Raw genomic sequence first — 20,816 nt, forward strand, 5'->3', positions numbered from 1 at the left:
ACACTTGGCACACAGTAGGTGCTCCATAAATGCTCAGCTCTTAAGTAAGGCCAGCCACTTGTCCCAGCTGGAAACTGCATCCCAAACACCTCCCAAGACCCACTACCCTTCCCAGCAGGTTCAAGTTTCCAGCAGGTTCAGTCAACAGTCAGCCAAACCCACTTCCTGCTCCTTCTCCTGAGTTAAACCTTGGTTTTTGCCCCCTGGCTGAAAATAGAGGAAACTGGAGAAGGGGGAGTTTCTTGAAATTCCTGTTCATCAAAGCTACTGTTTCGTGCTTCAAGGCATTAGTACTGTCTCCACCTGAACCTGGTCACCTGGGGCAGTAGAGACAGCAAATGTTGTACCTTGTTCGAGAAATCAGGAACTCAGTGACCCAGGAGCCTGGGGTGGGCCCTATAGACCTAGGCAGTAAGCGTACACGTACAGCCTCTGGTATGCAGCTTGTAAGAGTTGTACCATTTTGTTTTTGTGCCACTCAGACATTAGCTTAAAGAAGGTAAGAATGAGGTACTCTGCCAGTTCTTTCCTGTGGCTTTAGATCAGAACTGTCTTTCTAGATGCTAATATGGCTCCCCTAGGGTTGCCTAGAGGAGCCCAACAGTTTAGAAGGAACTAGGCAGAAACCATCCCACTGGAGTCACTGAAGGGCCGGGGCTGTGTCCTCTGGCCCAGGGTCAGATGGGGGTGGGCGCACACCTGGCTTACACTGGACTCTCAGACACCACAGGGCTGACTGCTGGGCAAACCCAAGGGCTAGAGAAGACAATGCTTTCTGCCAGCATCCACTGCTGGCCCATCAGTGAGCGCTCCACCTGGGGAGGCAAGAACTCCTCACGGGAGGGTTCTGAGGATGCTCATCATTCTGCTTTGCCCACCTGCATGCGGCCCAAAGAGAAGTCTTGCTGGGTGGGGGCAGAAGGCTGTTCCTTCCCACAGCCTTGGAGCGGGGACCTGACACCTGACTCAAAGTGTTAAGAGAACAGTCTTAAGCAGAGGCTAAAATGACAACGAGTCTTAGGAAAGGCTCACGGGCCCACGATGGCAGATGTTGGCACACCGGTGGCTCCCGCATCACCTAAAAATCAGTTCTGAGGCGCCTGCCTGGAATGCAAGCCCTGAACTGCCACCCCCGACTCCTCAAGCTTCTCTGAAACAGTACTGCTCACTTCGTCTCAACCCGCCTCACATTGCCAGTTAGCTATTTCACATGTGTTTGTTTTGTCCTCTCCATTATAATTTAACTTCTAGAGGGCAGGGGCCTTGTCTTACACATTTCTTCCACATTCTCCTCAGCATCCAGCACAGTACTGGGCACCAAGAGGGGACCCCAAAACAAGGATTTCGTGTGTTAAATTCCGAGGCCAAGCGCCCATCCACAATTCTATCTTATCAATAGAAGAGATCTCCAGGAGGGCTTGCTTCCTTTTAAATGTCATGTCTTAGCTTTGGAGTCTCTGACAAAACTTGTTTCTGTTTTGCGGGGCTCTGATTTTAACCTGTCTGTGGGACTTTACAAAGTACTCGGAAATATTATCTTGGCAGAGAGAGGGTTTGGGTGGAAATGCCTCAGGACAGAGAGTGCCCTCGGCAGCCATTACCCAGCTTGCCCTCGGCCCAGGAGCCTGTCCTCAACTTCTCTCAGCCTCTGTGGGGAGAAGGGAAGAGCACTTGCAGTGAGGAATCTCGAGGTGCGACTCCCTGAAGTCTGAGGAGGAAAAAGGAACAAGCGCTGCGAGGAAAAAGAGCAGTCGAGTTTCGGGGATCGATTTTATTTGGGCTTCTCACAGTGGTTAGAGCCACTCCGTCTTCAGAACAATCACAGCACAGGAAATGCGTCACCGAGACTGCCCAGAAAAGTCTGACCAGCTGAATCTTATTGCTTAAAATACACATATTCACAATAACTGACAAAAGGTGATGTGCCTCACACGGGAATGTGTTAGCATTTGCAAATCTTCCGACTGTAGCACCAAACCCTCGACCAACCCCTTTCTTCTCGTTCACCTGGAACACCAGACTCCCTCAAGTCTCCCCGGCCCCCTCACGAGTCCTTCAGCTCCCTACTTGCGTCTTGCGTCACACGGGGCAGCCTTGTGTAGCAGGGGCCAGACTGTGACGCTGGACTCGAGCCCAGCTCCACCCGTTGCGTTTTCTTCTTCTCGTGCCTTCTGGGTTGGATGCTGCAGTGAACCCAGCAGTAAACACGTGGACCAGCTCCCCACTCCGACCGGAGAAGGAATCCTGAGAGGGCCAGAATCCACCCCTTCGACCAGTTAACTCGAGCAGGGTTCATTTTGGTAAAACTTGATCTCCTGTGAGACACTTCAGTGAGTTGTTTGAGACAAAAACAAAAAACAAAAACCTAAAGGTGGCAGGAAAGGCATCTGAGGGCTGTGGCACACTTCTGCCCACTCTCGCCACACACCGGCCACGCGCTGGACCTCAGCAGAGGCAGGTAAGCCCTATGGCACTGTGGTGGCCGCCAAACCCTCCTGGCAGTTCTGGGCAGGGCTGACGTCTGGGCCATAGCCAGGCCGAGCTTGACACTGAAGATCCAGTCCAGCTTCTGTCTGAGGTTCCACCCTGGCCTTCTGTCCGAGCGGCTGTGGACACCCCCGGGGGCTGCCGCCGAGGGCCAGGAGCAGCCGAGGGAGGCAGACAGGCTCAGAGCACGTTTCCGTTTACAGGGAGCAGAACACAGGCCTCTGAGTGTCCACGGAGCAATGTGCAAATTGCAGTGATGGGTAGAGTAAAACCTCTACTTGGAGCACAGTATCTCTGGCAAACGTGGGGACTGCCGCCGACAGCGCTGCTGAGTTCACCCAAGTGCACAGTCAGACGTTTGCTCAGTAAACAGTAAATGCGTAAAATAAATTACCTTGAGAGGGCCGCGCCTGCTCCAAACGTGTGGGTAACGTGAGCAGAGTGGCTGCCGTTCAAAGCGTATTCACAGGAAAACAGGGCTGGGGGCTCACACACAACGGACAGACACACACAGGTTATCCAAAAAGTCACTGTATACGGACTGCACTTTGTTCAACATGGATTTTGGTTTTGTGGACTCCAAACTCAGACACTCGTTCACCTCACAGCCTTGGATTTGTCTATTTTGTGTGTGTGTGTGTATATACATATATACACACATACACATATATACGTGTGTATTCATATATATATACATATATATACCTTCCTTTCTTACCATAACATCAATGCCTAGTCTGAATGTCATTGTTCAAGAGTGGGGGAAGAACCAAACTCTTCATATGAACAGGGCTGGACAGGGAATGTTAGTTTCAGCAGTTTGCTTTCTCCATTCAGATTATTCCTATCAAAGCTCAACTGGTTTTTGAAGCCAAACTACAATAATAAGGATCCTGTGGTCCTTCAGGATGGCTGCCTTCACCCTCCTACCTGGGCCACTTAGACACTTGACATAGGCTACAAAAATTAGTTACCCCACTCAAGGCGGGGCGGAGCAGGGAAAGGGCACAAAAACCACAGATAACCAAGGCATTTTTTCCAAATGGTCAGTTTGAAAAAACAAACAAATAAACAAAACAGCTTACTCAGAATCTAGAGAAAATACTGTGTGAGAGTCAGGCTGCGGGACCGCCCTTTCTCAGGTCCCACAGCCTCCTCATTTGTTCACAGAGAACAGTGAGACGTGAAGGCCGGCAGACGTGTGCTTGGGACGGGGGAGGGTACTGATCACCTGTGGGCACAGATCAAACGGCAGAGATGCGGAAAGCTGCACCTCTATCCGCTGCCACAGCGCAGGGCCTCCTGCTCACCCACAGAAGTTCCAGAGACAGCTCCCACCCAAGCCTGCACACAAAACATCTCCTTCTGGCTCAACTGTAGCCAGGACTCTTTGAAGGCCAAGTTGGGAAAAAGCCACAAATTTTCCTTTTCCAAAACAGAATTCTTGCCTGCCCACTGGTTAAGTTCTTATTTTCAGCTCACTTCTATTGTTGTTGGTTTTTTTTAAAAGAAAAAAACCAAAGAGAAGGCAGGTGTAATCTTCCACACTTGAACCAGTCCGTGGCCAGCCAGAACCTGCTGGGAAGGGGCCCCTCCAGGATGCATCATGCCACCTCGATCTCGTCACCTGGAATTTGAGAGCACAAGCCCTTTACCAACCCGCCACGCGACCGCTGGTGAGCTCTCATCCTCCCACAGGAGGAGCCCAATTCCAGCTCCGGAGACACTGGCAGCGAGGGGCGACAATCCCCGGACCACTGGGGCTTCACCCAGGGCTGAGACCTGCCACCTCTCTCAGACTGAGACGCGGCGAGGTTCTCATCAACTCACACCAGAACATGAATCCACTCCATCACCAAGAGTCACCTCAGGGCACAGTCTCATCCCCTCCTTGGGGGCTTCTGAAACGCACATCTCTCTGACCCAAGCAGGTAGTGACACGTGACTTGAAAAGAGGTAAAGGGGAACAACGGGGTGGGGTATGAGGAATGAGTCACGGGACAACTTCTCGGCCCTCCGTGACACTGTGTATCTATGAGGGGCGAGGCACCCACACCCCAAACTGTACCTGGAGATGCAGGAAAACGCAGGAGCAGAGGGGGAAAAAAAAAAAAAAAAAAAAGGAACACAGTCACTTAATGCTTCTCTCATGGTTCTCCCCTACCCTGGTTGTGTCGCCAAGTTCTCGGGCGCAGGCAGGGCCTGCTCTAGCTGGGGGAGCTGCTGCTCTGGGAGTTTGGGGAGTCCTGCTCGTTGATGGTGTTCAGCAGCAGGCAGGCAGGCAGCCGCGGCAGGTGAGGGTGCCCGGGCTCCCGGGCCTGCTCCTCGGAGGGCTGGCAGAGCCCTTCCTCCTCGTCGCCAGGGGGCCGCACATGGCAGCTGTCGCAGAAGTCCAGGGGCCCGTCCAGAGCATCGTCGATGAGCGCGTTGAACTCTTTGAGGTCGTCATCGTGGTGGCCCCGGTTGCACACACACACCTCGATGCCCGAGTCACCTGTGAAGCGGCGATGTCTGCCAGGCGTCTTGTCTTTGCTGTCAGGGAGGGCGCCGCCCTGCTCGGAGCTGTACTCTTTCAGCAGCTCCTCCTTACATTCGGAATCCTTGTCCAGGAAGGCCCCAGGGTCCACCTCCCCCAGGCCGGCCACAGAGCCGCTGGGCTCCATCCCGGGGGCTTTGGTGGCTGCTGGGTCTGCTGGCACGTCGGAGGGCTCAGGGTCAGCGATGCTCGGGGGTCGCGTGCTGCTTCTGCTGGGCCCGGACAAGGGGCTGCTCTGAGCCCCCTGGGAGCCCCTGGTGGGGTCGGCGCCCGGGGGGCTGCCGCCTGTAGGGCCACACTGCGCAGGCAGCTGCTGCTGGAGCTGGAAGGCACTGTATGGTGGGGGAGGAGTTGGAGGTCGGTTCACCACTTCCTCATAAGGAGGTAGTAAATAGTTTGGCAAAAACCCTAAAATGGGGAGGTAGGGAGGAGAAATTACTGCACTGGCAATTGTTCTAGGACAGACTGCAGGCTCACACTAAGCATATGTCTCGTCCCACCCCCAGCATACCCACCGAGGGACGGCTACAGCTCTCAGGTGCAGGCAGGGCACAGGGCTGTGAACGACTTTGCAGAGAAAGGGGAGCAGATTGGGAGTGACAGATTCTAGCTTCTGGAAATCTGAGAGCTCCTAAAGCTGCTTCACAGGCAAGGACTTCTGCTTGTCTGGAGTTAAAGCAGAGGGTTCAGCAAATGTGGTGAATGGCCAAGAGAGTTCTGCCTGGAAGGGACCTGTTTTCCACATGCACGCAAGTCTCATGTTTCTAGCTCAGACTGTGTCCTCCATCTGCATCCCGTGGGCCTCAGGGTCAGGGACCCTAAGTTAAGACTTTCCAGATGTATATCATGAAGAGAGCCTTTTTCTGGGAGGCTGGAAAACTGTGTTGCCTCTCACCCTAGTGTGGCAAGAGGTGGTCTGGAAATACACACCAAACCTCATCCTGATTCGCATCGAGAGTGGGTGGCTTACCAGTAAAGGGCGAGGGGCCTGTCATCAAGGCTTGTTAAGAACATGCCAGGGGAGTTATCTTTTGCTTTGAGGCACAGATGATCTAATTATAACAGTAATTGCTAGCATTTATTGAGCACTTACTATATGCCAGGCACTGTGCTAAGCACTTAACTCTTCTAGGTGTGGAATTCCAAACTTATGACTACTTTAGTCTGTAGAACACACTGCAGAATGGCTTTGGACAGGCTGCACTTCGGGGCCTCCACCGACCACTCGAGAGATCAGTGAGTGTAAGGAACCCCAGGGAGGGGCTTCCCTGGTGGTCCAGTGGTTAGGACTTGGCGTTCTCACTGACAAGGGCCTGGGTTCAATCCCTGGTCAGGGAACTAAGATCCCACAGCATGGCAAAAAAAAAAAAAAAAAAAAAAAAGGAACCCCAGGGAAGTCAGGTGAGTGTGCCCTTCAGTGAGTCACCGAGTTTCTTGGTTCTCAGGAAGTCCCAGTGCTACCCCCCACCGCTGCCCCTTTTGTAGCAGCCTCTGCTCAAGCACAGCACACGGCAGGAAGCAAAATGGGGGGATTTCAGGCCACTGACCTCTAAATCTCAATTCATTCACATCATACACCATACCACCACCTGCCTAAAAAAATCTGCCTAAACTAAAGGAGCGGAGATGTAGTCAGAACCCAGCTGGTGTGGACTGGAGCGGCCCAGTGGCTGCCAGGGGCTGCATCCACAGCACTGGCTCCTCGGCGCTAAAGGTGCGCACCCCCTTGTTCCCACACTTGTGAGACCCTGCTCTGTGCGGGACAAGGAGGCCAACCCCCTGTGCCCACAGTCTATGTGTCCTGGGCCCCGAGGGTGGGGTTTGGTGTACATACTGAAATAAAATGGCAGCGCTGAGTAATTGTGGGCTTCCCGGTAGGCGATCAGGTTGATTTCATGTTGCCGCTGTTGGGCCTGAAGGCGGTGCTTGGCTCGGCGGTGGTGGCACACGCAGCAGCAGCTCAGGATGATGATGATGGTCCACACGAGCCAGAACCCTGGGGGCAGGGAGGCGAGACAGAGAGGCGTGGGCACACCATGAATGCCAGCTGGAGGGGCTGCTCTCGGCACAAGGAGGCCCAGGGACACTGCGCGCCTGGTCGAGGCTGGCACTGTTGGCCCTTGCCTGGTGAAGTTACATTTAGAACCTGTGATCAATTTTCATGTTTGTACCAGAGTGAAAGACACGTGGGGCGGAAGAGGGCAGAAATGTAAGAATGGTGACCGTAAAAGAGGTCACTCACTCCGGGGCACCTCCAGGGCTCCTGGGGGAAGGGAAGAATGCCAAGGCATCTGTGCAGCACTACTGGTCCTTCCATATTTTAGGTTTGGGGGGCATTAAGTATGCTTACCTTTTAGGACAGTGTGCCCTTCCTATCTTAAGAGATCTCTGAGAAAATGCTTCAGCCTCTCTTGGTGCCCACCTCCCCACTCCCGCCCTGCTCAAGCCCACAAGGACGGCTCCCAGGCTCCCCACCAAGAGCGAAGAGCCCCTCAGAATCACCACATCTCAGCAGATGAGCGGTTGCAGGGGGCCTCGGAGGGGCTACCTGATAAAATTTTTTTCTCTACCATGTCGCCTCCGTCACACAAGAGTCACTGAAGTTAGAGGTGGAAAAATTCTAATTTCCTCAGGCCCATTTCTTCCCTGGAGAGTGTAAACAACTTCCTCTGCTCTTGACATAATCCGGTACAATTCCATCTCCCACCATCACAAACAATCCACTCCCACCTCGCTTTGGCCTGCAGCTGCATTAGACTCGGGACCATCAGAGGCCTCCCCTTCTTCCTCCTGGCTCCAGAAAGGGGTAAAGGAGCAGGGGAGAAGCCTACCGTCCTCTTCCCCAGGCAGATTGTTTCTTCTCATTTCCCACTGTGTTCTCTTGGATCATACTCAGAGAACCCTGGCAAACTCCAGTATAAGACCCCCTCTTCAATCTTCACATGTATACAGAAAAGGCTTCTAACTTTTTTTTTTGAATGAATGAGCAATTTTGCTTTAAAAAATATAGAGATAGAGAGGGGAAAAAAAGACTGGAAGGAAAAAATAGTGACATTTTAAGTCGTGGGATTATGAGAAGAAATTTTAATTTTCTTCTCCCAATTATTTTTCTTCTTTCAAATTATAAAACTGGAAACAAAGTAAGTTAAAACTTAAAAATATCTGTGACTAATTTTATTTTTGCTGGCTTTAAAAAAAATTAACATATTTCTGAATAGGTTTTAAAATTCCTCTGGGAATGTCTTCATACAATGAAATGATATGAATCATTAAAAACTTATTCACAGAATATTATATTTGACATATAAAGATGTTTCTAATATTAAATGAAAAAAAAAAGCAGATTACAAAACAGCATAAAATATGATCCCAATTTTTGCTTAAGAAAAAAGTATATATAAATGTCCAGAGGGATGATCAGGAAGTTAGTCATGAGGTTATTCCTGGACAATAGGACAGCAGATTTTCTGGTACCAGCTCTTGTTTTTTGCTATTGCCAATAAAATGAACATGTACTTCTTTGAAATAAAAACAATATTTTTTCTCAATAAAAAAATAATCTGGGGCTTCCCTTGTGGCTCAGTGGTTGAGAATCTGCCTGCCAATGCAGGGGACACGGGTTTGAGCCCTGGTCTGGGAAGATCCCACATGCCGCGGAGCAACTGGGCCCGTAAGCCACAGTTACTGAGCCTGCGCGTCTGGAGCCTGTGCTCCACAACAAGAGAGGCCACGATAGTGAGAGGCCCGCGCACCGCGATGACGAGTGGCCCCCGCTCGCCGCAACTAGAGAAAGCCCTCGCACAGAAACGAAGACCCAACACAGCCAAAAATAAAAATAATAAATAAATAATAAATAAAAAATTAAAAAAAAAATAATCTGAGGAATAATTTTAAGGTGAGTTTTTATTAAATGAGAATAGATTATATTATTTTTCATTTGTTCTCTATTCCTGAAGAACTTCATTGTTCTCTATTCCTGAAGAACTTCAAGTTTTTCCCATTACAAACGTTATGTATATTTTTTATTGTCTGCTTTGTAATTATAAATTTGTGTTTAGAATGTAAGTATTTCTACATCTCGTCAGAATGAGTTAATTTCATTTAAAAAAAAAAAAAAAGCCTCCCTCTCCCAGCAAACAGATTTGTAAATGAATAAACCCCTGATTCTTTTTCCTGTTTGAACCAGAATATTCTGAAAGATCCCACTGACATTTAGGGTGTGGCCTCTAGCAACACCCAGGGTGTTTCCTTCTGTCCCCCAGGGGTGTCCGGGCTGAATCTCCCCACAGAGCCACCCCTATGGGGTAAGGCAGGATAGCAGTACAGCCTGCCAGCCCTGGCAGGCTGGCAACACCACTGTGTAACACCTTTGTGTTTTCAGCACGTGTCGGTGTTCAACTGAACCTTCTGCTGAGGTCTAGCAACGGGAGAGCAGGTAGAGGACAATGGGCAGAGAATCTCTTCCCCATTTCCCATCAGCAGACAGAAAAACCCCGTTCCTAATCAGAGTTCATAAATGTAAGTTGAAGTCAGAAGTCTCCCTTGTGGTCCTTCCCGGAGTCGCTGCTGACATTTGCTTAACTTAACTTGCACTTCTCTCCTTCCAATGCTCACCAACTGGAGACTGGACACTGTAAGAGGAGCCCTCAGGGAATGGTTTTGAAGCCAGAAAGGAGCTCTGGGAGTGAACTGGCTTCCCGCTGTGGTCCTGTAACATCTCCTCCAGCCCCTACGATCTGTTCAGCTCCCAGTCTCCTGGGGTGGGGTCACACCCGAAGGAAGCGGCACAAATAAGCACAATGCATTCTGCTGAAGAGCCTGGCTCCAAGCGTATTTTAGAGTCAAGTCTAAAAGATTCTGGGCTAACCACTTTTTTATACTACCCAGCATCATCTCTCAATCCTTTATACTTCTGTGTTACTTTATAATTTTCAAAGTACATTCTCCCATGAGATAATCAGCACCAAACTCTACAATTTTTTACCTCCCAAGTCATTTCTTCAATTGTTTCTTACCTAAAGGTAAATTAACTTTTAACCTTAATGCTGCAATGTATATGATCTAAGGCAAAACTTCTCAGCTATATTATGACGGGCTTTAAAAAAAAATTAAGTTATTTATTTATTTATTTTTTGCTGCATTGGGTCTTCGTTGCTGCACGTGGGCTTTCTTTTTAGTTGCAGCAAGCAGGGGCTACTCTTCGCTGCGGTGCGCGGGCTTCTCATTGCAGTGGCTTCTCTTGTTGTGGAGCACAGTCTCTAGGCGTGCGGGCTTCAGTAGCTGTGGCACACGGGCTCAGTAGTTGTGGCTCGCGGGCTCTAGAGCGCAGGCTCAGTAGCTGTGGCGCTCGGGCTTAGCTGCTCTGCAGCATGTGGGATCTTCCCAGACCAGGGCTCGAACCCATGTTCCCTGCATTGGCAGGTGGATTCTCAACCACTGCACCACCAGGGAAGCCCTATAATAGGCTTTTAATAAGAAATATCTCAGGCACTGGTTTTTATGTTGGCCACATATTTCTGGTTCTCCCCCTTTCTGGCATGTGGGTAGGCTTGAACTTCCTGGCGCCATTATGATTGTGACACTTTGAGGCAGCTTCTAACTAATAAATTGAGATTGGAAGTGACAGATGTCACTTAGAGGCCAGAACATTTCTTGCTGATGTGAGACCCTCTGTTAGTCTCCCTTCTGCCATGGCAAGCCATAACATTCCAGATAGTGACTTCAGGGTCAGTCTGGCCCCAGGGGATAAAGAAGTAGGAACAAAGCTCTCATCCAACCTGTGATGGACATATAGTGTGAGTAATAAACCTGTTGTTTTAGGGCCACTAGGAGTTTGGACTTATTACTGAGCATAACCTCTCGCCTATCCTGACTGATGCAGTATCTTTATAGGTTTTTCTGGGGGAAAGGATTTAAAATGTTCATCACATTCTTAAGAGAATCCTTATTCCAGAAAAAGCCTGAGTTCTATTGAACTAGAAGTATAATAGAAAAAGAGGTCTTTTTTTTTTTTTTTTTTTTTTTTAAGGAGAAATGAGGCAGGGTAGAAGGAGGCTGGGGGAAGAAATGAGACAAGTGGAAGGCATGCCCTTGGCAGAGTTACCCCAGTTATATCGAACAGCACCAGAAAACACATGTTTACTGAAATTCCATCAGCTGCTTCTGTTCATGTGGTATCATGGGTAGAAAAACTCTCCCTACCACGTACCACTTATATGACGTGATATAAAATCTCGAACTGAGTTTTGCATTTCTAATATAGTATCACAAAGTGATAGTGTGGATCAAAACTAGGAGAAAACTAACTTGGGGGCAGAAGGGGCCTAGTGGGGTAATGAGGCATTAGCACAGGTCCAGAAAAGGCCCCTAAGGACTGGTCCAACTTGATGGAGTTAATGTGGGAAGACAGAAGGCATTCTTGGTTTGACCCTCACAAAACGGATGCTCTTGGCAGCTATTCTAGTCAAAGCCATGTCCCATCAGCTTTAAAAGGGGGACCGTCCAGACTAGTACCTATGGAGTTGTACAAACTTTTGATATTTTCACTAGATTTCACAAACAAGGAGGAAAGTTTTTAAAAGGAAAACCTACTGAAAGAGCCACACAGAAAGACAGAAGCAGGCCCTCCTCCCCAAACACACACCTACCCACAGATTACATTCCCCACTGACCTTTGAAAGCTGTGACCTCATGGTGGGGTGCATTTGTCATGCTAAGCAAAATGGAAAACATGTTTTTAAAAACAATCACAGTCCAATGTAGGAACTGAGTCATGTGCCCCAGAGCTCACTATAAACTTGGGAAAACACCATTCCCCAACTGGCAGGAAATTCCTCATTAGGAAGCCAAAGTATACGGTCAACTAGCGCTCCTTCTACCCCACAGGATGGTGGGTGACCTCCCTGGCCCCTGATAGCTCTTAGCAGGAGCTCCTGACACTGCTGCTGTGGAAAAAGGACTGAATTTGGGAAATGAAGACTTTAGAGGACTTGCAACTTCATCGGAAAGACTGGACAAGTTTCATTTCCTAGCTTTGTGACCTTGATCATTTTGTCTTTACTTCCCCCATCTGTAAAATGGGGAGAATAATGGTTTCTACCTACTTGGTCATTGTGAGGATAACCGAGTTAATATCTGTATGCAGAGTACTCAAGCATGCACATTCGAGACCTTTCACAACCTGGGCCCACCACCCTTCCAGCCTGGCACTGAAGAGTTCGGGAAAGGGGTATAGCTTTGTGTGAGGCACACTGACCCCACTACTCAGCTGCGACCGACTGACCGGCTACTTAATGCCCCTGGTCCTGAGAAACGGGATATGTGTACCTGGCAGGGTTGTATTTGGGGCGGGCTGAGCTGACGTGTGTGAAGACCTTAATGAGTGCCAGTCACACGGCAGAGTTCTATGCACGTCAGCACCCTCATCTCCCCTGGGCAAGCCCCACAGCCCAGCCCCATGGCCACAGGGGAAAGGTTAATGAGATGCATGCTTTCTTCTTTCCCGTGAGGCCTTGACCTATGGTGTTTGGTATTCCTCGGCCTGGGAAGTCATTCTACCCTTCTCCATGTGCTTAAATCCTATCCACCCGTTAAGGCCTACCTCAAATGCCACCTCCTCCATGCAGCCTGCCTGAATCCTGTCCAGCTAAAGCAAACTCTCCTGGCACATACATCGCAGTCCTGGCACATACACTCCACTCTCTACTTTGCATTACTAGTGAGGCACATTGTCTTATCTCCTCTCTCTGCTCAGAGACTCCCTTCTTGATGGCAAGGATTCTGTCTCCCCACACGCTCTAACACAGAAGAGGCCACAGCATCCAGTAGGAACTTGTTAGAATTGCAAATTCTCAGGTCCACCTCAGACCTACTGAATCAAAAACTCTGGGACTGGGGCCCAGAAATCCGTGCTTTAATAAGCCCTCCAGGAAATGCAGATGCTTGCCAAAGTCTGAAACCACTGGAATAAGAGTTTGCTGAATAGATGATCGAATGATGACTGAAAGTACAAGTGCCGTGAAAATGCATGGGATGATAATAATAATAATGGCCAGGTTCTTATAGCCTCAGCCATGGCAGTGGTAAACAGGACCCTCACTTCTGGACTGATGCAGACCCAAGAATGACCCCTGGCTTAACGTTACAAGAGACTGAAAAGACACAGGAGTAAGGGCGCTGGCTGAAGCTTAAGGTCTGTGTGTGCTTGTGTGTCTGTGTAAAGTGGGCTGTGTGTGTGTATGTGTGTGTGTGTGTTTGAGACAGTCCTCAGCACACAGGAAAATTCAGCTAAGTAGTGGTATGAGGGTTGGCGGAAATGGCATTTGTTTTTCCGTGAGGCCTTCCCTGTAGGCAACTATGGTTAAAGAGGTACTTTGACAAAAACCCTGCCAAGGATTTCCTGGCTGAGATTTTTTTCCTTCCAAAGGAAAGAGACAAAAAGAATAATGCAAAGCCCATTACTTTCACATTTCAGGCAAAGTTCAGAGGCAATAAGAGGGAACAGGGTTCAAAGCGCAAAAAGCACAGTTCTGATGAGAGCTGAAAGGGCTCATTCCTACGCTCGACCTCCCTCCTCTACACATCAGGCCGAGGCCAGGCCCCTAAGAAGGAGGAAAACCAAAGAATTCCGAGAGGGGTGGAACACTCACTGGGCATCTTCGGACCAAAAAGCCATTTCTGGGCACAGACAAGAGGAAGTTTGGCTTTTACAGTCTCCGTCCCCTCAGAGTTTGGGAAGCATGGGCCAACTTGTACAGGGGTGAGTCTTTCCTCCCCGTCCAGACTCTGGTCTCCATCTGGCCTTCTCCTTTCCCCGGCTGACCACAACTGGAGAGGTGATGAGCCACCGTGCAGCTCTTCCCCTGGCTTTCTTCAGGCCCTCGGGACGAAGTGCCTGGTTCCCAGACTGCCTGCCACCCTGCCACCTGGGTCTCCCTGTCCCAGCCGCCCCACCCCCAGCCCTGGCTTTGGTGACCCAATTCTGGTGGCTACTGAGTCCGCTCTGCCAACAGCCCAGGAGGCTCTGTCAATCTGAGATGGGGGCCATCAGCAACTCCATTCTTTCCGCAACTGATGCCGCCTGGGCCGGGCCCCAGAAAAAACAAGCTGCAGCTCTGTGGCTTTTTGGCAGCCCAGCTTCAACTTTTGTTTTAACAAGGGGTGGGAGGGAGAATTTGAGCCCTGTGGTTATCTGCATTTTGAAACATTTAAACACAGTCTGTCCACCTGCCTGGCACTTTGTGTTTCTCTAGTGAGTCCCTCAGCCCCTCCCCTTCTAAAATAGCACCAACAACTCCAGGCCTGCCTTTGCTGCTGCTTATATAATACTTGCAGGACTGGTGGGGACATCTTGAACCCTGTTCTCTCCTTGGGGAGGAGTCTGCCCTTAACCACCCCTGAGCCAGTCCTCAAAAGGGAAGGACAAGAGTGAGGAGAGGTCCTGTCTGTAGGACCCACCCCCACTGGCTGCAGGATCCATTTGCATTTAGAGGGAGAGGCTTCCCAGCCAAGAGTCTAATTTCCTTTCCATTTCAAACAATAGCCCTTCTAGCTGCTTTCTGACCATATCACTGATGTGGGGGGGAATGGGGAGATCAGAAAGGAGAAGGGGAAAAAGGGAAGAGATGGTGGTGATGGTAAGGACGTGGTTGACCAGCAAGCACAAAGTTTGTTTCCAAATGGAGGGAGTGATGGGGACTTAGAATTCTCTGGGGAAACAGTCTACCGTTTCCTCTAGCAACAGACAGTTACGAGAACCACTGCACGCTGGTCACCTGGCAACTCTCTGCCCTTAGGACCCTCACATCCTCCCCTTCTTTGTCTGGCATCCTACAGTGTCTCATCTGAGTTCCAAGAAGATTAGAGTACAAAGGGCTTTAGTGAACTCTCCAAGCCTGGGTCACTCCCTGAAGACCACGGCAATGTCACCACCCTTGTGCAACTCTGGAAGGTGCAAGCGATCCTGGCTGCCAACAAGCAGTGGCAAGACGAGGATTGTCTCCACATGGCACTGAGCTGACAGCAACAGGTTAGGTAGACTGGAGAAGCCTCTAGACACTTCAGTTTGTGATCTGGGGAAGGAAGAAAAGGGGCTGAACCTCTAGACTCCTTCTCTCCAGGAGGGCTCTGTCGGCAAGGACCTAGGGAAAGATTATCCCTTTGAGAGAGACCCTCAGAAACAGAGGCAGCTCCTTGATGATCTCTGGGGAATTCTGGAAGCCTTGGTGCTTCTTACAAGAAAATGGCATTACAGCATTCACAGCAGCTTGGCTGCTGCAAACCTCTCTTTGCAAAGATGGCGAGCCTGGGCACCTGGGCTGGCCCATGAGAGGATGTAAGTTGTTGTCACTGCTCGGCACACCCTGGAGAGGGCATCAAAGAGAACACCATTCAGGAGATTCTGCAGCAGACCTGCTAACCGCAGCTTCTTAAGAAGTCTCAGACCATGTTCTCCAGTCTTTAGCGCATGGTGTCCGAAGAGCACCAGAGCTCTCCTCCTCTACAGAGAGACCGCTTCTAGAACCTGGAAGCAGATTCTGCTCACCAACACTGCCACCAAGAGAATAAGAAAAGGGCTGACCAGCCTATGGTTTCCCAATGAGCAGAGGCGGTAACCGAGACCCTGGGATGCCAAGACATCCCCAAGCAAGGACTTACACCAGAGTTCATAGTAGTAGTTGCAGCACTGAGACTGTCCACAGCAGTGTCCTGTGTCACAGATGTAGCTTTGATTGTTGGTACCCACGCAGGTTTCCTTATCCTAAAAGAAATAAAAAAAACACTGTAGCATATTAAATTATAGCTTTTAAACACTACTTTTCTTCTCATCCTCCTCTTACTGATCGCCTGCCCACCTTCCACCAAAATGGTTTGTACCAATGTTTACTGAAAGAAAAGAAAGAGAGAAAGGGAGGGAGGGAGGGAGGGAGGGAGGGAGGGAGAGAGAGAAAGAAAGAAAGAAAGAACCACACAACAACAGCAGAGTTAAGAAAAATAATATGGTTTATTAAAGGGGGAAGAGGATTCAGTACACAAAGCCGACTGGTAAAGAGCAGAGCTCTCCTTGCTTTCTTTATATCTAAGCAGAAACACTCCACGTTCTGGTGCTAAACTCACCAGTAAGAAGGTGGTGATTCTCCTGTAATAGGCTGTATATTTTAAATAAATCCGTTTCTCTGTGAAAGTTCCCAGAATAATGAAGGCAGCACGTATTCTAGGATTGGCATCTGGTCAGTCAGTCCATCTTCCCTTCAGAACACATATCTCCAAGGTTAATTACAGTGTGATTCAAAAGAAGGCTAAAAATCTTGCTACTAAAATTCTTTCAATCTTAAGAAAAGGGGTGGGGCTTCCCTGGTGGCGCAGTGGTTGAGAATCTGCCTGCCAATGCAGGGGACACGGGTTCGAGCCCTGGTCTGGGAAGATCCCACATGCCGCGGAGCGACTAGGCCCATGGGCCACGGTTGCTGGGCCTGCGCGTCTGGAGCCTGTGCTCGGCAACAGGAGAGGCCACGATGAGGAGTGGCCCCCACTTGCCGCAGCTGGAGAGGGCCCTCGCACAGAGGCGAAGACCCAACACAGCCATAAATGGATAAATAAATAAATAAATAAAATTAAAGAAAAAAAAAAAGAAAAGGGGTGACTTGCTCAGGTGACCTAGTCCAATTTCAATTTGCTAGATCTTTTTTTGCTTACCAAATGATCTCTTAATAATCTTGACTGGATCTAGGATTCACACTGTCCCTTGTCAGGGACAGCTACAGAAAGGGCACCGCTGAGTAACCATCTAGCATTTTGCCAAATTCTATTCACAGCACTGGTGGAGAGGGATGGAGGTGGAAAGGTTTTTTTTATATTTCGTAGTTAAGATATGAAACACCCCACCGGCTGACCTAAACTTCAGCCTCAAATGTCCTCTGGGTCACAATGCATATGATGAGACCTAGAAGATCTGGCTTTCAACATTTCTTTGTTCTAAAGAAGTAACACATGCAGTGACTGGACACGGTCTTTGTGCCAAGCACTGGGTTGGGTACGAGGGATACAACGATGAATAAGAAATTGTCCCTAACCTCAAGAGGCACAGAGCTAGGAAGGGAAAAAACCCTGCTCAGCAAAGAAACTAAAACCACAGTATTATATGTGCTGCTACTCAGGCTGACCCTGCCCACAGTGTACATCCGGGTGGACGTCTGCCAGTGGAAACTCAAGTCACAGGGTCGGTTCCTGTTCTCTGGGTCTTGCTTTATACTCCACTGTCTGTTTGGCCAAGGGTACAAACAAAGCACTCCAGCGACTGTCTACAGGGCTAGAGGCTGGGCACTTGAAGCCACGAGGACAAAAGAAAGTGCACGGCTACACCACGGATCCCTGGCTCAGTGCATGTTTCCACCACATCCTCAGGTGTTTCCTGGTCTTTAAGAGTCTTACACCCTGCTGTAAAGGGGTTTAGGAAGAAGGAAACATGGGAAAGGCATTTGTTGACTCTGACTATGAGGGTTTCACAATAGTATTGCAAACAGAGTTCTTCCTATCTTTGCCTTCCTGTGTCCGCCATAAGTAAAATGGCACACGTAGCAGGTGGCTGTCCAGTGGGATGTCTCCTCTGAGGCCTGACGCGTGTGGAGAAAGCAGATCTGTGTTCGTTGCTTTTGCTAGAACACACCCTCTCCCTCTTGACTTCAGAGCAAAACACTGCTTTCCTAAGGACATCAAAAAGTTTCTCCCAAGTTTACCAGGCCCTGAAATGCCATTCTTCTGGCCTGGCTCACAAGAGCACAGTTCAAACTGTCCACATAGTTTCTAAAAGAGGCCGCGCTGCCTACACTCTGACACATGAAAGAATCCAGGGACACTTCTGCCTCAAGAAAATTCACCAGATGAGGTCCAGGCTCGGAACACAGGGCGGCCAACTGGTCCTCCGTGAGGCATGAAATGGAACGTGTCTGAAATCTAAACAAGTGGCATCCTCATGACCTACTGGTGTCAGCTTTTCTCTTGGCTCTCCCATCCCCCGAGGCAGGAAGCCCAGTGTAAACAGAACCGCACTCTTTTTCCCTGCTCTGCCTCCACTTTCCCAGGGACAGCAGACTGTGGTAACATCATTTAACTCAGTTCCTCAAATACTTTTTACCCAGTGTATCTCATCCCCTGCTTTCCTCCCCCCAAACAGAGTCCCCAAGTTGCCTGAGATGATCTTGGTTATGGGAACTGTCATTTTCTGCTGCAGAAGGAAGGAAAGCAGGTAGGCAGTTAAAGAAGACAAGATGTGGGTTCATGGACCTTTAGCAAGGAAGACATGAAGGACTAAGAAGGTAGCGAGATGTGAGTGCATGAGCTCCTCCAGAGAAAGAGACCTTGTGGTATGAAAGGAAAATCCAGAAGCCTTGTGTCTGGCCCTAGCTCTGCCATTACAGAGGAACGGCACTCTGGACAAGTTACTCAATGGCCCTAGAGCTGGTTAAGATGCTCACTCATGTCTCCTTAAACCCAAAGGGTTTATTAGCCTACCCACCTCCCATTCCCTTTGACAGCAGCCTTGAGCCAATGCAAGAGCTCCTGTAACCTATGCCTCCTCTCAGTCACAGCAAAGAACGGAGGTGTGCAAATGTTGCTTGGTGCTCTTCCACCCTTCCCTGTATGAGGAAGTCACCCAAAGGACTTTCAAGGATCTCCAGGCAGCTCAAGATACAAATGGTAAAGATTCAGTCAGATCTGGGTTCAAAGCCCACTTCTCACACTATGCTTATTACAGTGTAACTTGGGTAAATGACTTAACTTCTCTGAGGTCTCAGTATCAACGCTATTCTATGAGCCATTATCGCTGGGCATGAAAGACCATTCAATAAACAGCACTCTGCATTCACTTAGAACTATTTCTCAGAAGAGTAAAGTTCACTGGCAATGTGGGCTGCTCCAGACACATGAAGAATAGAAAAAGGAACTAGAGAGAATGCAATGGAAAGTTCAAATATGAAAAATTCTCAGCACTCTTTATGAGCACCCTTTGCTTTTCTTCCAAGCATCTCCAAGCACTACACACATACTATGTTGTTCAGGCCAAGCCTTGAAGAGTGGGAAGTTAATATCCCATCCCACCCCCCCTTCTCAAGAGTGAACGAGAGAATATATCGTGCCCTCCCTATGGGCAGGAGCTCTGTCTCCTTAATCCCCCTCCCCAACCCCAAGAATGAGCACAGTGCTTGGCACACAAAGGTTTGCTGAATGAAACAATGGCTATGCAGCCTCCGTGAAGGCAGAATGATCTGGGGTGAATAATACGGCTAGTGTATACTGAGTACCTGCTATGTGCCAGGCAGTGTTCTAAATGCCTTACAAGTCTTCCTTCATCTAAACTTGAAAGCACCACTATGAAGAGGGTAGTATAAGAGAATTGAGGTCAACAGAGGCTAAGTCACTTGCTGGAGGCCACAGAGCTAGGAAGCAGTCCAATCTAATTCATCTGACTCCAGAGTCTGAGCTTTTAACTATTAAGCTACAGCCTCCTTGGTTTAAGTTATACTTCTTCACTTGCTTTTTATACTTCAGATGCTTAAATAAATCCACTTAAAAGCCCCAAACCAAACAAAATCAACATTTCATCTTTGAGGGAAAAGATAAGGGCCCTGCCCTTGTGGAGCTCTTTGACTTTGGGAACATCTTCTACTTGGCAGTGAGGAGGGGCAACATGCTTGGGCTTCCTCTCTTCTTTGTTTGAAAGGTCATTATTTTCACATACTGATTTTCTGAAAAGCAGAATGGTGTTTGTCCCATTGGCGAACACAGGGCCTTCACTCCTTCCTTCAACATTTACTGAGTACCTATCCTGCACCAGCACTGAACTAGTGGTGGGGAACACAATGGGAACATAAAAGGCCAAAGCAGTCATGCTCTTTACCCTCATGGAGCTTAAAGTCTAATGAAAGATGATAAAGTAATCATACAGACAAAACTGTAGGAAGGGGCTTCCCTGGTGGCACAGTGGTTGAGAGTCTGCCTGCCAGTGCAGGGGACACGGGTTCGAGCCCTGGTCTGGGAGGATCCCGCGTGCCGTGGAGCAACTAGGCCCGTGAGCCACAATTACTGAGCCTGCGCGTCTGGAGCCTCTGCTCCGCAACAAGAGAGGCCGCAATGGTGAGAGGCCCGCACGCTGCAATGAAGAGTGGCCCCCACTTGCCGCAGCTAGAGAAAGCCCTCGCACAGAAACGAAGACCCAACACAGCCATAAATAAAGAAATAAATAAATCCCAAAAGAACTGAATGTTTTTCAAAAAAAAAAAAAAAGGCCACGAAGAACCTAGTGGCAAGACGGGAATAAAGACACAGACCTACTAGAGAATGGACTTGAGGATATGGGGAGGGGGTGGGGTGAGATGTGACAGGGTAGGAGAGTGTCATGGACATATATACACTACCAAATGTAAAATAGATAACTAGTGGGAAGCAGCCGCATAGCACAGGGAGATCAGCTCGGTGCTTTGTGACCATCTAGAGGGGTGGGATGGGGAGGGTGGGAGGGAGGGAGATGCAAGAGGGAAGAGAAATGGGAACATATTGTATATGTATAACTGATTCACTTTGTTATAAAGCAGAAGCTAACACACCATTGTAAGGCAATTATACTTCAATAAAGATGTTAAAAAAAAAAAAAAAAAAAGAACTAGGAACTAGTCAAGGAGGTCCAGATAGCTGTGAGGAGGGTAAGCTTGAACTGAGATTGCCAGGATGGTTAGAAAGTTAGTAACTAGGGAAGAGGGGTGGGAAGAACATTCCAGGCAAAGGAAATGGTACAAGC

General features: G+C 49.0%; 1 protein-coding gene across 6 annotated transcripts in view; it reads right to left on the minus strand.

Annotated features, from left to right (window-relative positions):
- Positions 1–1,756: 1,756 nt before the first annotated feature.
- The window catches only part of WBP1L (WW domain binding protein 1 like), a 59,429-nt gene continuing 40,369 nt past the window's right edge, over positions 1,757–20,816 (minus strand). For 5 of the 6 annotated variants that reach the window (XM_082425336.1, XM_082425338.1, XM_082425339.1 and 2 more), the window contains 3 exons: positions 15,680–15,782; positions 6,858–7,019; positions 1,757–5,431 (listed from right to left, as the gene is read on the minus strand). In XM_082425336.1, the coding sequence (XP_082281462.1) occupies positions 4,695–5,431; positions 6,858–7,019; positions 15,680–15,782 (1,002 nt within the window). In that variant the 3' untranslated portion in view covers positions 1,757–4,694. Of the gene's footprint in view, positions 5,432–6,857; positions 7,020–11,694; positions 11,736–15,679; positions 15,783–20,816 lie in introns of all 6 variants that reach the window. The other variant, XM_082425341.1, reaches the window with a different exon arrangement.

Source organism: Balaenoptera physalus (genome assembly GCF_965194825.1).
Source record: "Balaenoptera physalus genome assembly, chromosome: 14".
Lineage (NCBI taxonomy): Eukaryota > Metazoa > Chordata > Mammalia > Artiodactyla > Balaenopteridae > Balaenoptera > Balaenoptera physalus.